Source organism: Agelaius tricolor, unplaced genomic scaffold (genome assembly GCF_023055355.1).
Source record: "Agelaius tricolor isolate 1412-34295 unplaced genomic scaffold, bAgeTri1.0.p SCAF_26, whole genome shotgun sequence".
NCBI lineage: Eukaryota > Metazoa > Chordata > Aves > Passeriformes > Icteridae > Agelaius > Agelaius tricolor.
In genome coordinates, this window is record NW_027269286.1 from 4,479,528 (window position 1) to 4,492,647 (window position 13,120).

Sequence of the window (13,120 nt, forward strand, 5' to 3'; positions counted from 1 at the left end):
ACGAATCAACAGCTCCAGCTGTGCAGACACATCCTCTCCCGCTCCAAAATCTTGGCCAAGCCCTGTTGCTTTTTAAGCTTTTCATAATATAAACTTGCTGGTTTGAGTAACCAGCCTTTCAATCCAGACATCATCGCAAAACCAAAAACAGATACGCAGTGGAAACTTTCCCCTTATCCCTTCAGCACTGACCAGCTAAAGGCACTCACCAGACAATCCTGATGAGCTGCAATATTTCTCTCTGTGGCGATATACATCACAGAGCCAGCCTCCCCTTCTGAACAAAATGCACATGTCGTTCTCACCATCTTCGCCATTATCCAGAAAGCACCTAGAGCAGGAAAACTGGGACAAAACACAAAGCAATTGAACAACTTCCATAGGCCAAACAGGACAGAGCCTGACAACACCTGCCCTTGAACTGCTCCTTCACCTACATCCCCTGACCCTGGGTGCTTTGCTCCTCCAGTAACAACTACCAGTAGAACAGCAAAAGCCTGCACCTGGCACAGCAGTGGGATGGAAACCAGATGCCAGGAGCTCCAGCAATTAGAGCGGGAGAAAGAGTGGTTTATCTCCTCTTGGAAAGTCACTAACAAGTCATAAGGGTTAATACAAGAGGTTCCAAGCTTGCTTGAAATACCTGCTCCAAAAACAGATCCAAGAGCAGCCTGGCAAGTCATGCTCTCAGGTGTGAAACTCCTTTTATTTGGAGGAGGGCAATCACTCATAGTGTTTTCTTAACCTACTGCTGCCACGTGTGGGTCTGCGAGTCAACAAAGGACAGAAAAACAGCTGCCCCCAAGCTTCACCAGTGCCTTCCAGGAAGAAATTCTAATTTATTGCTGTAAGAAGGATGTAGCAAAGTAGTGTGGAGAGGTCTACAAGTAAATTGGGGCACAAAAAAAAAAATCTTAAGTGAGAGATTCAAACATTCTCCCTCAACAAGGCGAAATGCTAACAGGAGTGACAGAATTTTCCCTGAGCCCTGGGAATTTTCCTAGGGACACTTGTTATCTTTTCTTGGCCATATACACTTAAGTCTTAATTGTTCTTCACATAGTCTTTCTCCAGCAGCTGCAACATTCTGAGGCCACCTACATACTTCACAAAAGCAGTCTAAGTGTTTCTGGACAAGCCTTTACACACATCCCCCACCAGCAGGTTAGAGCATCACCCCACAACATTTGTAGCAGAAATTTTACTTTGTGCTTTTTGTGCAAGTCCACCACAGAAATCTTCAACAACTTCCCACTCCTACTAGGTGTGATACTCCAAACTATCCTCTGCTGGAGACGTCACCTCTGACAGCACAAACTCCTGTATGACAAGGGGGAAGAAAAATCTGTGTTTAGTTTCAAGAAACAGGAAGATCTGAAGTTAAATTATTCTAGTGAGAGGTAGTAAGGCCCAAGCACAAAACAGGCAGGAAATGTCATAGTCCAACAAATTCTGCAACCTTTTTCCAAGTTTCAACAGACAAACTGTTTTCATTAGCTCCCATTCCCCTTGCATAAAACAGACTGGGTAGCCCCAAGTGAAAGCACCACCAGACTAGAAGAGCATTTTTTATGTTTTTTCCCCTTTGGCTCACACTTCTGACAATTTACTTGTAATCACAAGTCACTTTGCCTTTGCACATAGCTGGAGTTTTTTTCCCTCTTTCCTTCTATGTCTTGTAAGCAAGGCAGGGTAGAAACTGATTTCCAATACCCATCTATACACTGACCATCATATCAGTTTCAGAACCTGAGCAATCAATAAATACAACAGAAACAAACAGAAATACAAGGACATATTAGAACCAGAATAGAACAGAAAGAAATTCAAAAGAAGAATGAGCTAGAGTTTGAATGGCCTAGAACACAGGAAAAGCTCTCTGCAGCAAACCAATACCTGGATTCAATGCAGACACATAGTGCCTGCTCAGGCCCAGTCAGAGGATCCAGCCCTAGGAATTTTTTAAGGAAGGGGCTAAACGTGGACTCTACAGTCCCTGGTGTTCTTACAGGCTCCAGAGAAATCCTGGTGCTGATGGAGGACAGAAGACACTTGATCATGGTCAGCCTTGGGCTTACTCCAGCACCTTTCTAGGAATCCTGAAGCAGTGGAAATCCAGCTCTTGGCCATTCCTCTGTGCAGAAGCAGCCAGCCTGCACCTACAACCCCCCACCTACAGCCCTGTATCCTGTCCCTCTGTGATGGGTTGGCCCTGGCTGGATGCCAGGAACTCCCCTGAGCCATGCTATCACTCCCCTCCACAACTGGATGGGGAGAGAAAATATAACAAAGGGTTCATGGGCTAAGGACAGGGAGAGATCCCTCACCAAATGCCATCACAGGCAAAGCAGACTCAGCTTGGGGATAATTAACTAAATTTATTACTAACAAAATCAGAGCAGGATAATAAGAAGTAAAATAGATTTTAAAACCACCTTGCCCTGACCCCTCCTTTCTTTCCAAACTCTACCTCCTTCCCCCAAGAGGCACAGGGAGATGGAGAATGGGAGTTATGGTCAGTCCATCACTCATTGTTCCTGCCACACTCAAGGAGAGTCCTTCCCCTGCTCCACTGTGGGGTCCCTCTCAATGGAGACAGTCCTCCACAAACACCTCTGTGAGTCCCTCCCATGAACAACAGCTCTCCCTGAACTGCTCCAACACAGGTCACTCTCCCATGGGGTGAAGTCCCTCAGGCACAGCCTGCTCCAGTGCTGCTCCCCCCAAGGGTCACAAGTTCTACCAGGACCCTGCTCCAGCATGGGCCTCCCATGGGGTCACAGCCTCTCTCAGGCACCCACCTCCTCCCAGGCTGTGCATGGATCTCTGAATCCCCATGGACCTCCCTGGGCTGCAGGGGACATCCTGCATCACCATGGTCTGCACCAGAGGCTGCAGGGGAATCTCAGCTCTGGCACCTGGAGCACTCCTGCCCCTCCTTCTCCACTGACCCTGGTGTGTGCAGAGTTGCTCCTTTCACATAGTCCCACTCCATTCCTCTCTGCCCACAATTATATCTGCCCAGTAACTTTTTTTCTTTCCTTCTTAAATATGTTACCACAGAGGTGTTACTATCATTCCTGCTGGGCTCAGCCTTGGGAGCAGAGGGTCAGTCCTGGAGCTGAGTGGCATTGGCTCTGCTGCACGCGGGGGAAGTTTCCAGCAGCTTCTCACAGAAGGCACCCCTGTAGCCCTCCTGCTACCCAAACCTGGCCGTGCAAACCCAACAAACCCCCACAGGAGCCCGTGCTCTTCCTGAGCTTTCTGCTACAGTACTACCAGGAAGAGGACACGGAGCTAAACGGGGCAATGGAGCTGGCTGGCTGCTCCTACGCAAGAAGGGAGAGGCTAAGGGCAGGTTTCCAGTTTCACAGTTTAGTTACATTTCATCTGAGCAACGCCTTGCTTTTGGAGGGCTTAAGCCTGCCACTCAGGGATTCCAGTTGAAGCACTTGGATCTGTCTGAAAAGGCAAGAAATCCTTGCTCCTCGCCCGACTCTTTCAGTAGCACTCATGACAGCATTGCTCTGTTACTATTTCTCCTGCTGTATCTTTTTAAAGCCAAGGAATCTGAAACTATTTAGCTCTTCTCTGTACAGAAGCTTGTCTGCATTTTTTCCACCTCTGTCACTTCTATACTCTTCTGGCTACACTCAAAGAGGAGCACACCACCTCCAAAAGGATGGGCTACCATTTACACTACAAAGCCACAGTATCACTCTGTATTTTCCTTCTTTCCTTAACAATTCTCACTATTTCAATCACATTTTAGCCTGCTTCTGAGCGCAGAGCTGACACTTCCAAAGAACTACTGTTGGAAGCATAAAGCAGTGAAAAAACCACGAAGCTCAACAAGCAAGGGGGCCCACGGTGATCAGAGCAGACAAAACTGGGTGGAGGGCTGGTGGTTTGTACTGCCACGGGTCTGGAGAGGAATGTGAGGCAGTGTGGAGCCCTGTGGCCTTGTTCTTTCCCTTGCTTACCAGGAAATGTTCTGCACCAAACTGCACCTCCAGGGTATTCTGTGCAATGTGACCACAAACAATGGAAGGTACAAAAGTACCCTGATTTGTACCTAACTGGAGGGGGAGAATTCAAGACAGAAATCATAGGGACAGATCCATGGGTTTGTCCTCCTGTCCCCACAGAAGGGACACCTTTCAGTGAGAGTCACATACTTGTCAGTTGGCTGGGTTAAGTTAGGTAGGGAAAGACCTCTGAGATCATCAAGTCCAAACAATGACCCAACGCCCCCTGTCAACCCCAGACCAGTATCACAGTTCCCCAGATCTCCTTAAGTAGCATCAGATTAAGCAGGGAGGGCATCAGTGTCATGGTTGTTTCTCTGCCACATCCATCATCTTCCACTTATCAATGCTGGATTTTCACCTGCTGTTTTATAGTTAATCCCTTGCTGTCCCTAAATCCTTCTGCAACCCTTTGCTTCCACTGTCACCACTACAGGGAACCCAGGCAGCCCAATTCAGCTGCAAGATTTGGGGGGCTCCTGCTGCCCTCCGCTCATGACAGGACAAACGACACTGCAAAACAGAAGGCAGAGCAGCAGCTGAGAGAACAGTCACACCTGGACACTCCTCCTGTGCCATCTCCTAGAAGGAGAGCTGCTGGTTACGCTTCTTCATTTTTTCACAACAGTGACTAAAGGGAAGGAAACGGGAAAGGAAACAGAAAGTAAAAAGGGAGAAGAACAGTGCTGGCAAGAGTCCAGGGCTTGTAACACTATCAAATTCAGCAATCCTGCTGAAACATTACCAGTTTGTCTAAGTATTTGCTCTCCAGACTCAGTTCTGAAAGCATTCTTGTATGTAAATACCCATATTTTACACAGGAGGAGGCTAAGACACAGAATCTCTTAGTACATCCACAGGGGAGTAAGGAAAAGAACCCAAGTCCCCTGAATTGCGGTGCACTATTGAAACCCACTGCCCCAGCTCCTGCTCAGCTCTCCTCTTCCTTCCAGCGCAGTGCAGGATTGGATCTACGGGAGCAGGAAGAAAGAAAGAAAGGAATCACACACCCGTTACCCCACACTCACTGTCCCTCACTGCATTTGTGCTTTGTGGGGAAAGAAGCACGGCTGGAGATTTCACAGCTAAACACCACCGACACTCATCTCCCCATTCTCCCCGCCAGTACAGAACAAACATACCCAGATTTCGCAAGGAAGAAGAAGGAACAAACAAAGCTGTCTTTCTGATCACCTCTCACTTGAGACCATCTCGTTCCAGCCCCCTGCCATGGGCAGGGCACCTTTCGCTGGACTTCGCTGCTCAGAGCCTCATCCAGCCCGGCCTTGAACACCGCCAGAGGCCAGATTACCACAGCTTTTCTGGGGAACCCGTGCCGGTGCCTCACCACTCTCACCACCAAAGAACTTCTTCCCGGTACCTCCCGGGCCCCCCGGGGCCGCCCTCACGGAGCTCCCGGTGCCGCCTCACGGCGCCCCCGCCCAGCCCGAGCCCCGGCAGGGTCCACTCACTGGCACTGCGGGGAGAGCGGGGCTGTGGGACCACCGCTGAGGAGGTTCCGCGCTCCCCCCGCCCGCGGTGGCACTTACCGCCCGCTCGCGGCCCGACTCGCGCGAGCCGTCACAGACACCACCACCGCCCCCTCCCCCGCCCTCAACTCTCCCGCGCGGAAGTGAGAGCGTCCGGCCGGGGCACGGAGCATGCGCGGTGGCGCCCGCCGATGCTCCGCCCCGCACACCTGCGCGGCGCTGATTGGCAGCGGCCCTGGCGTGGCTGGCGGGAAGGCGCGCCGCTGAGGCGCCGGTCACGTGATAAGGGAGGCGTGGCCGCACCACCCGCGGGCGCGCCGGGGTCACGGCCCGGTACCGGGGTTCGATACCCGTGCCCGGCACCACCGCCGGGCTGCCGTCGGGCAGCCAATCCCGAGGGCTTTCACCGTGGAAAAGGCGATATCCTGCATCCCTCCCTAGCCTCGTGCTCACTTTTCACAGAATCACAAAACTGCTGTCCAACCTGAGCCTCCCCGGGTGCAGCTTCCTGTCACTTGTTGCCAGGGGGAAGATGCCGACCCCACGCTGCCTACGCCTTCGTTTCAGGCAGTTCTGTAGAGGGGTAGTGTGAAAAGTGTCTATTACCTGGCTCTACGCAGATATTTACTATATGTATTATGTTGTATTGATTAGTGCTGTATTAACATTTTAGTGGTATGGTAAATGTAGTTTTGTAGTTAAAATGTAGCTTTTGTGGTTAAAACAGAAACTATGTATGTGGGATATTTTTTTAAAGAGAGGAATGAAGTACTCGCACCGAGATAGCAGCCACAGGACACCTAAATCTTTCAGAGAAAAAGAGTTTATTGCTCCCTTATCAGAAGAAATGAACTTCTTCCTGCCTCAATCAGCCCTGAAGACGCTTCAGGATTAAGAGGAAGAAGTTGACACTGACCAGACAGAATCCTGTGTTTGAATGGAATTTCTGCATCATGTATGAGATGTATGAATATGCAAAAGGCTATTGCTTTTAAGAGTTAATCCTCTGTTAACGTGTGTTCTTTTTTGGGGCTTATTTTGCCCAGAAAAAGGTACCCGGACGTCCATAACTCTTTGTTCTTATTGTCTTGTATTGTCCTAATCCTAATTGTCCAAATTTTTATTACTCTAATTTCATTACTATTTTTATAACCATTTTATTACTATTAAACTTTTAAAATTTTAAAAACAAGTGATTGGCGTTTTTCACAGGAAGGGTCACCCAGGAGCCTCCTTTTCTCCAGACTAAACTCCCCCAGCTTCCTCAGCAGCTCCACACAGGATTCGTGCTCCTGAGCTTTCCCCAGCTCTGCTGGCCTTGTCTGGACACGCTCCAGCCCCTCCACGTCCTTCCTGATGTGATAAATGAATATGATTCATGCTAAAAATTGTAACTATATCAATATTTCAGAAAATATTTGTTAAAAAGTTATAGAGGAAAAGGATATGCAATTAGTGTCACAAAACAAATGTTTTCAGATGTTCATGAGAAAATAGAATACAGAGTATTGAGATAAGCAATATCCCAAAATGGATCCCAGCCTCGGGATAATTAAGGGATCAGCCTTGAAATGGAAAAAATTGGGATGATTCCAGGTATCTATGAAATAGTAAGGCTTATTTTTGGAATGTAACGCTGGCTTCTATAACACAAGACTTGGGGTGCATTTGCAGCCTGTGGGGTTGTTCAAAGGACAGTGATGATGATGAGAAGCCTTCATCAGAAGCAACCACGAAAGAGCAAAGACCTCTTAGAAACAAGTGGAGCATGCGCTGTGCAGTATAGGGACATAGATTTCAAGAATCAAAAATAGGAGGAGATTTACAGGAAAATATTGATGAATACGTATTAGCATACAGTATCTAAGTTGTGTTTGGATTCCTTTGTTTTTTTGGTAGAAGAGGCAGGGTGAGAAACCCTGGTTGGGTCTGTACCATTGTCTGTTTTGCTTATGCCTTATCAGAACCTTAATCAGACTTAAATAATCACTGCCAAATTTACTTTGTACATGCTTACCTGATTATATTCATTTTATATGAAATTGTTGCTAAATTCTAATTTTGTGGTTTATTAAATTAGACATATAGGACCTCATTCATAACACTGATTTTAGGGGCTCAAAACTGAACACAGGATTTGAAGTGTGGCCTCACCAGGGTCAAGTACAGGGGTACAATCACTGCCCTGGTCCTGCTGGCCACACTTGCTGATACAGGTGTGAGAAATGAACCCCACTTTTCAAAATTTTAAAAAGCTTAATAAGAGATAAAAGGGACAAATCAATACCAGCGGTGGGTGCTTGGCTATGGCCAGAGGCACATCAGCTAACCATAGTAACTATTCTTATATGCTTTCCCTATTGCATTGGCCAAATACATATTCATAAAGATTATACATGTTCAAACATTTCTTTGAACTTGTTTACATGTTCTGGGAATTCTTTAGCTTGGGACCCCTGACCCACCTATTTAGAGTACATGCAGTAATTGTGGATGTGGTTTTGAAGGTTGTGTGTCACTTCCTCACAATGGCCCCTGTTCTGGGCTTTCAGCAGGTGAGAGTTATTGATAGCTGAAGGGTCAGTAGCAGGAATCCTCATCCCATCCATTCCTCAAATGTTATCTGGCCATGCAGACAGTTTTAGCTGTTTCCACAAGTACTTTAAATCAACATCAGCTATTTCACAAATATATCTGAGTTATTCTCATTATTGTCAGTTAGTTACAAAAATAAAAGTATTAGTTATTATTTAACAACTATAGCTACTTCTGCAAAAGTTAACACTGTAATGCACAACACAGCATCCACTTGAATAATCTACAAAAGCCAATACATAATTAGTGAAAGCCAACAACTACATGGTTACCTTTATGGTATTCTCCATAAGTTCTCTAAGTCTAGAAGTGGCATTAGAAGGCCACCCTGGACTGCCTCCCTGACGGACCCTTGGAGACTGTAGCTGCGGATTTATGCAGTGCTGTGACAACCTGAGGTGGAGTTGTAAACAGGCCATGAGATATGTGCAAAGTCATTTGGCAGAGAAATACAATTGCAACATGATAAAGGATGCTTGCTAAAGAACTGGGTGTGCTTTTGGCTGTTGCCACACACACAGTGTTGTTACTTTTGCTTTGTTGATCTGTCCCCTATCATCCCTTATTAAACTATTAAAATTTGGAGGAGTGGGTTTCGTTTCTCACACAGGCCAGGATGCCACTGGCCTTCTTGGCCACCTGGGCACACTCATGTTTAGCTGTTGTCTCCCAACACCCCCAGATCCTTTTCTGCTGGGCATCCTTCCAGACACTCTTCCCCCAGCCTGTAGGGCTGCCTGGGGTTGCTGTGACCCAAGTGCAGGACCTGGCACTTGGTCTTGTTGAACCTTCTCCAGCGAGCTCATCAGCCACATTAATAGGCATATTCTGGCCCATCAGGTGTCAGAACCCAGGACACTCCTCTGGCTGCCCTGGGTGATTCGAGACCCTGGCAAGGGACTCAGAGACCTTGGCACGGAATCTCAAAAACACCTGTGCCTTCCATTTCAGCCCATGGAAAGAATTATCAACTTAGTGTGAAGATTTACTAGCCACAAGAGTTTGAGTAGAATGATAGCTAATTTGTCACAGGGTGAAAAAGTAGAATTTTGGGGATTTAGAACAGGGGTTCAAGAGGCAAGATGGAGGAATCTGGGCATGTCCTGTCCTTCTTCTTCTTGTCCTCCATCTTCTGCTGCGATGGTGACACTTTTTGATTGGCTTAGAATAGAGACAGACTGTCTAACATAGGTGATAGGTACTGGAAAATTATTGTAAATAAAGTACACGTAGTTCTTAGTATAAAGTACACGTAGTTCTTAGTATAAAGTACATGTAGTTTTTAGTATAAAGTTACCACCATCTCAAGGGCAGTCGCTGTGCCACAACCCAATCTGCTGGACACATCTCCGCAGGTCAGAGAAAGAATGTAATAGATAAGGAAAAATAAACAACCTTGAAAAGCAGAATGGACAAATCTCCACTTCTTCTTCGGTCGCGGGGCTGGGAAAAAAGAGACTTTCTAATACCTTGGGGGTCATCTCATCTCGGGGGTCACCACAGAAACCCGAGCATCATGAGGCTGCACCAAACACAACATGGAGCTTTTAAGATCTGTTCCCTTTACCAGCTAGATCAGCTTTGGCTTTTCAGCACAGCACTCCAGTTGGTTTCCCAAACTCCTTTGCACCTGCCCAGACGCAGTATATCGGAGCTAAGATCAACCCCTGTGTCCAGGTTTGCAATTAGATTATATCTATTAGCCAAATACTGCTACACAATTCCAATTCCCAGATCTATTACCTGGATTATACTCAAATGAGTTAATGTGATTCAAGCACCCACAGGTGCATAAATCTTAAACTAGTAAAATCTTCCTAACAGAAGTCTGTTCTTCAACACAGGAAAAATTCTCTGTGGAGAATTCCAAAAAAAGTCCAAAACACTTGTGAGCTCTTCCTTCAAACTGTTGTGCTATCAAGCCATATAGTTCTGTGAAAGAGCTGGAAATTAATGCTCAGCGCTTTTTTGGCAAAAAAAAAAAAAAAAAGAAATAAGTTAATAAGCTCCAGTCCAGTTCCTTTTATACTTACGCTGTAAACTTCAGCTGTCTTTGCACTTGTATGCCTATCTTGGGTACTAATACTTATTACCATGGAGCCCTTATACATCCTCATATCCCTACTGTCCCTCCATAGGGACCATCTTGCTCACTGTAAGAGCTGTGATTCACATCTCAATGCAACTTATTCCCATCAGGCACTCTTCATTTATGACGCCCCCGACAGGCTGATGAGAAGTCCCAAATGTGTCATTCCACAGGTCCTTTGAGTACTTCACTTGGAATATCTTCATCTGTTTTTCCATCGGTGCTTGTGCTCGGTGCTTCTACACACTGCTCTGCTAAAGCATGGGTGACATGAGGGGCTGTGCTCAGAAATATCCTCATCTGTGAGCTGTGACAAGCAGAGGAACAGTCAGCAGAGCAGAGAGAGCTCAGGTGAGCATTCCTGTGGTCACTACCTGCAGAGGATACTTGCAGGACACCCCCAGCAGAACATGTTCTAGCAATACTACAGAAGCAGGCAGAAATCACACCTTTTAAGGTGATTTTGTTCATGGATAGTTATGATCTCTGGTCTGGAGGAGGACAATGAAGAAGCACCTGCCAGGAGACAGACCTGATAAAACCAGCTAGCCAAAAAAGCCCTGTCTCATACACAGGCCTTCTGTGACATCTACACTCACAGCAGGCTCTCCCATAGCTGCACACCACATGGAGCAAGTAAGAGCTGCCTCTTTTAAATCATCAGGTCTGCTTTCCTGCATTAAGAAACAGGGCTCTTCCTCACCAGCCCAGTATCATTAATTCCTACCACTGATCTGGAATATATCATCAACAGCAGTAAAATGTACCTTCTTCCACTCCCCACTCCTGAAGCTTTAAAAACATTCCTGAAGCATTTAAAAAACATGTTTTACATAGACACAGATGTTTTCTGCATTTTCATTTGTTTAGAAGGCTAATACCACTCCTGAGTTATCTGTTGGGTTTTGTCATACACATTGGCATGTCTCTGGTTAATGATGAAAAGATGATCCCCCAAGGCATATTCCCTCTGAGTACAGACCTTCAGATCTTCAATGAAGCAAAAAGCAGCTGGGCTGAGTTCTGTCTACAGCTCACACAGGGGCTGCAGTGACAGAGGGGCTGATCAGGGCAAGAGTGGGTGGCTCTGACCTTCTGAAGAGGTACTGCACCAACAGTGGGGTAGCTCTGCTCTTCCGCATTTATCCCTGAAGATGGGTGGTGAAAGCCCATTGCACAAACCCAGAGTGCAATGACAGGGACCAAAGCTGAAGAGAGGTTTGCTTGCTGGATGTGTGAAACTCTCAAACAGAGTTGAGAGAGAGAAGATCTGAGGTTTCACAGTAAGCAGAATGGTTCACAAGTCTGTTATCTCTTTGAAAGGTCCACTTTTAACAGGCTGAAACTCCTTATGCATGATCAAACTTGAAAAATCCAAAAGCATCATGTGTTGCAATACAACCCCATGACTTTTAAGCTTGAAGCATACAAAACAAACAAACAAAAAAACCCACTTAGGGCCACAGATACCATGTTTGTCCACAGTTATACAGCACAGATACAATCCAATTAAAACAGAACCCTAAGCCATGAGTGCATTAGACATCCACTGCCTCTTGGCCTCAGGGCTGAGAACTGGCTCCTGCTTATCTTTCATTTTGCAGTATAGGCTTGGACATAACCAGGCCATGACCTTCATTTGTTCCAACCATTTCTCTGAAAACCCCCACAGAAGCAGAGTGACATGGTGAGCACTGAGTCATATGGACTGGAATCTGGGATACCAACCATGCAATTAACACATGAATAGTGGTGGTTTTTCCAAGACTCATTTATCAAGGAACAAAAAAAGGTGCAGGTACAAGACTCTCATGTTTACCTTCTCCAACAAAGGTAACATGACTTCAAGCCAACCACTTTATTTCATAAATGACAGCCTGAGTGAACCTTTATTTTTAGCTCATGCTAATCAGCTGGCTGTATGGCAGTGATTTCCCTGTGAGCTAGGATGCTCTCAGTTACTCCCCGAGGCTGAGACACACCTGATCAGCTGCAGGTTTCTAGTAAGTGACCTATGTCACACAGTCTGTACTATAGTGCCACTGGATTTTCTATTGGTAACTTTAAATCATTATCATATTCTCTGCAGTAACAGAGTAAACTTTGTTATCAAACTTCTTAAGTCTTACTTTTACAACATTTCTAATAAAACCACTTTTTTTGAAACCTTTGGCAGTGGTTTTTCAAGCATCTAAATTGCTCATCTGTGCCACCTCCCTGCTTGCCCAAGGCTCCAACACATTCAAAAGCCACACACCTGCACAGCCATCCCTTGCTCCATTTCAGAGCCACCTCCTGCATCTGCACTCCATGTCTCCTAATGTAGCTTGTTTCTCTCTTACCAACAAACCCTGTGGTAAGCAATTCTGTGGCCCCCCTGTCCTCTACGCAATATGGCACTGAGATGAGGTACACTGGATTTCTCAAGGATTTGTGTGTGTCACAAATGTGGAGAGGGGTGCAATCCAACAAAACCCAGTCATTTCTCTCCTGCTGCAGCAGGACTTGTCCAGCTCATTTGTAGCACAAACACAGCTCTGCAGAACTGTTCTGTTTAATTCTCTGTTCAGGACAATCTGCCCCACCGGATGCAACAGGCTTAGGTGTATTTGAACAATTCCTAGTGTCCAGACAGGGAGTCTTGCACTCATAATGAATTTCAGAAACCTGAGTTTTGCTAACTCAGCACTGTGGAGGGGCACAGAAAGCACCAAGGAACTGTTGCTCTCATCAGTTGTGTCTCTGCTGCAGATGGAATGGAGCAGGAATTCTTCCAGTGCACTATGAACTTTGCTTGTGGATTGGAAGCAGGGAGGAGGAAGACCAATTACCTAGGAAAGGCTTGATGCCCGTTCTTAAGAGAAACAGTTCTATTTCTGTAAACTACAAAAGTGACATTTAAACGTAAATTTAAAAAA

General features: G+C 46.2%; 1 protein-coding gene across 1 annotated transcript in view; it reads right to left on the bottom strand.

Moving 5' to 3' along the window:
• The window catches only part of SETDB2 (SET domain bifurcated histone lysine methyltransferase 2), a 47,030-nt gene that overhangs the window by 17,216 nt on the left and 16,694 nt on the right, over positions 1-13,120 (bottom strand). Inside the window, exons 15-16 of the mRNA XM_071448349.1 lie at positions 5,728-5,918; positions 210-345 (exon numbers count right to left, since the gene is read on the bottom strand). Coding sequence (XP_071304450.1) covers positions 210-345; positions 5,728-5,918 — 327 coding nt within the window. The remainder of the gene's footprint in view (positions 1-209; positions 346-5,727; positions 5,919-13,120) is intronic.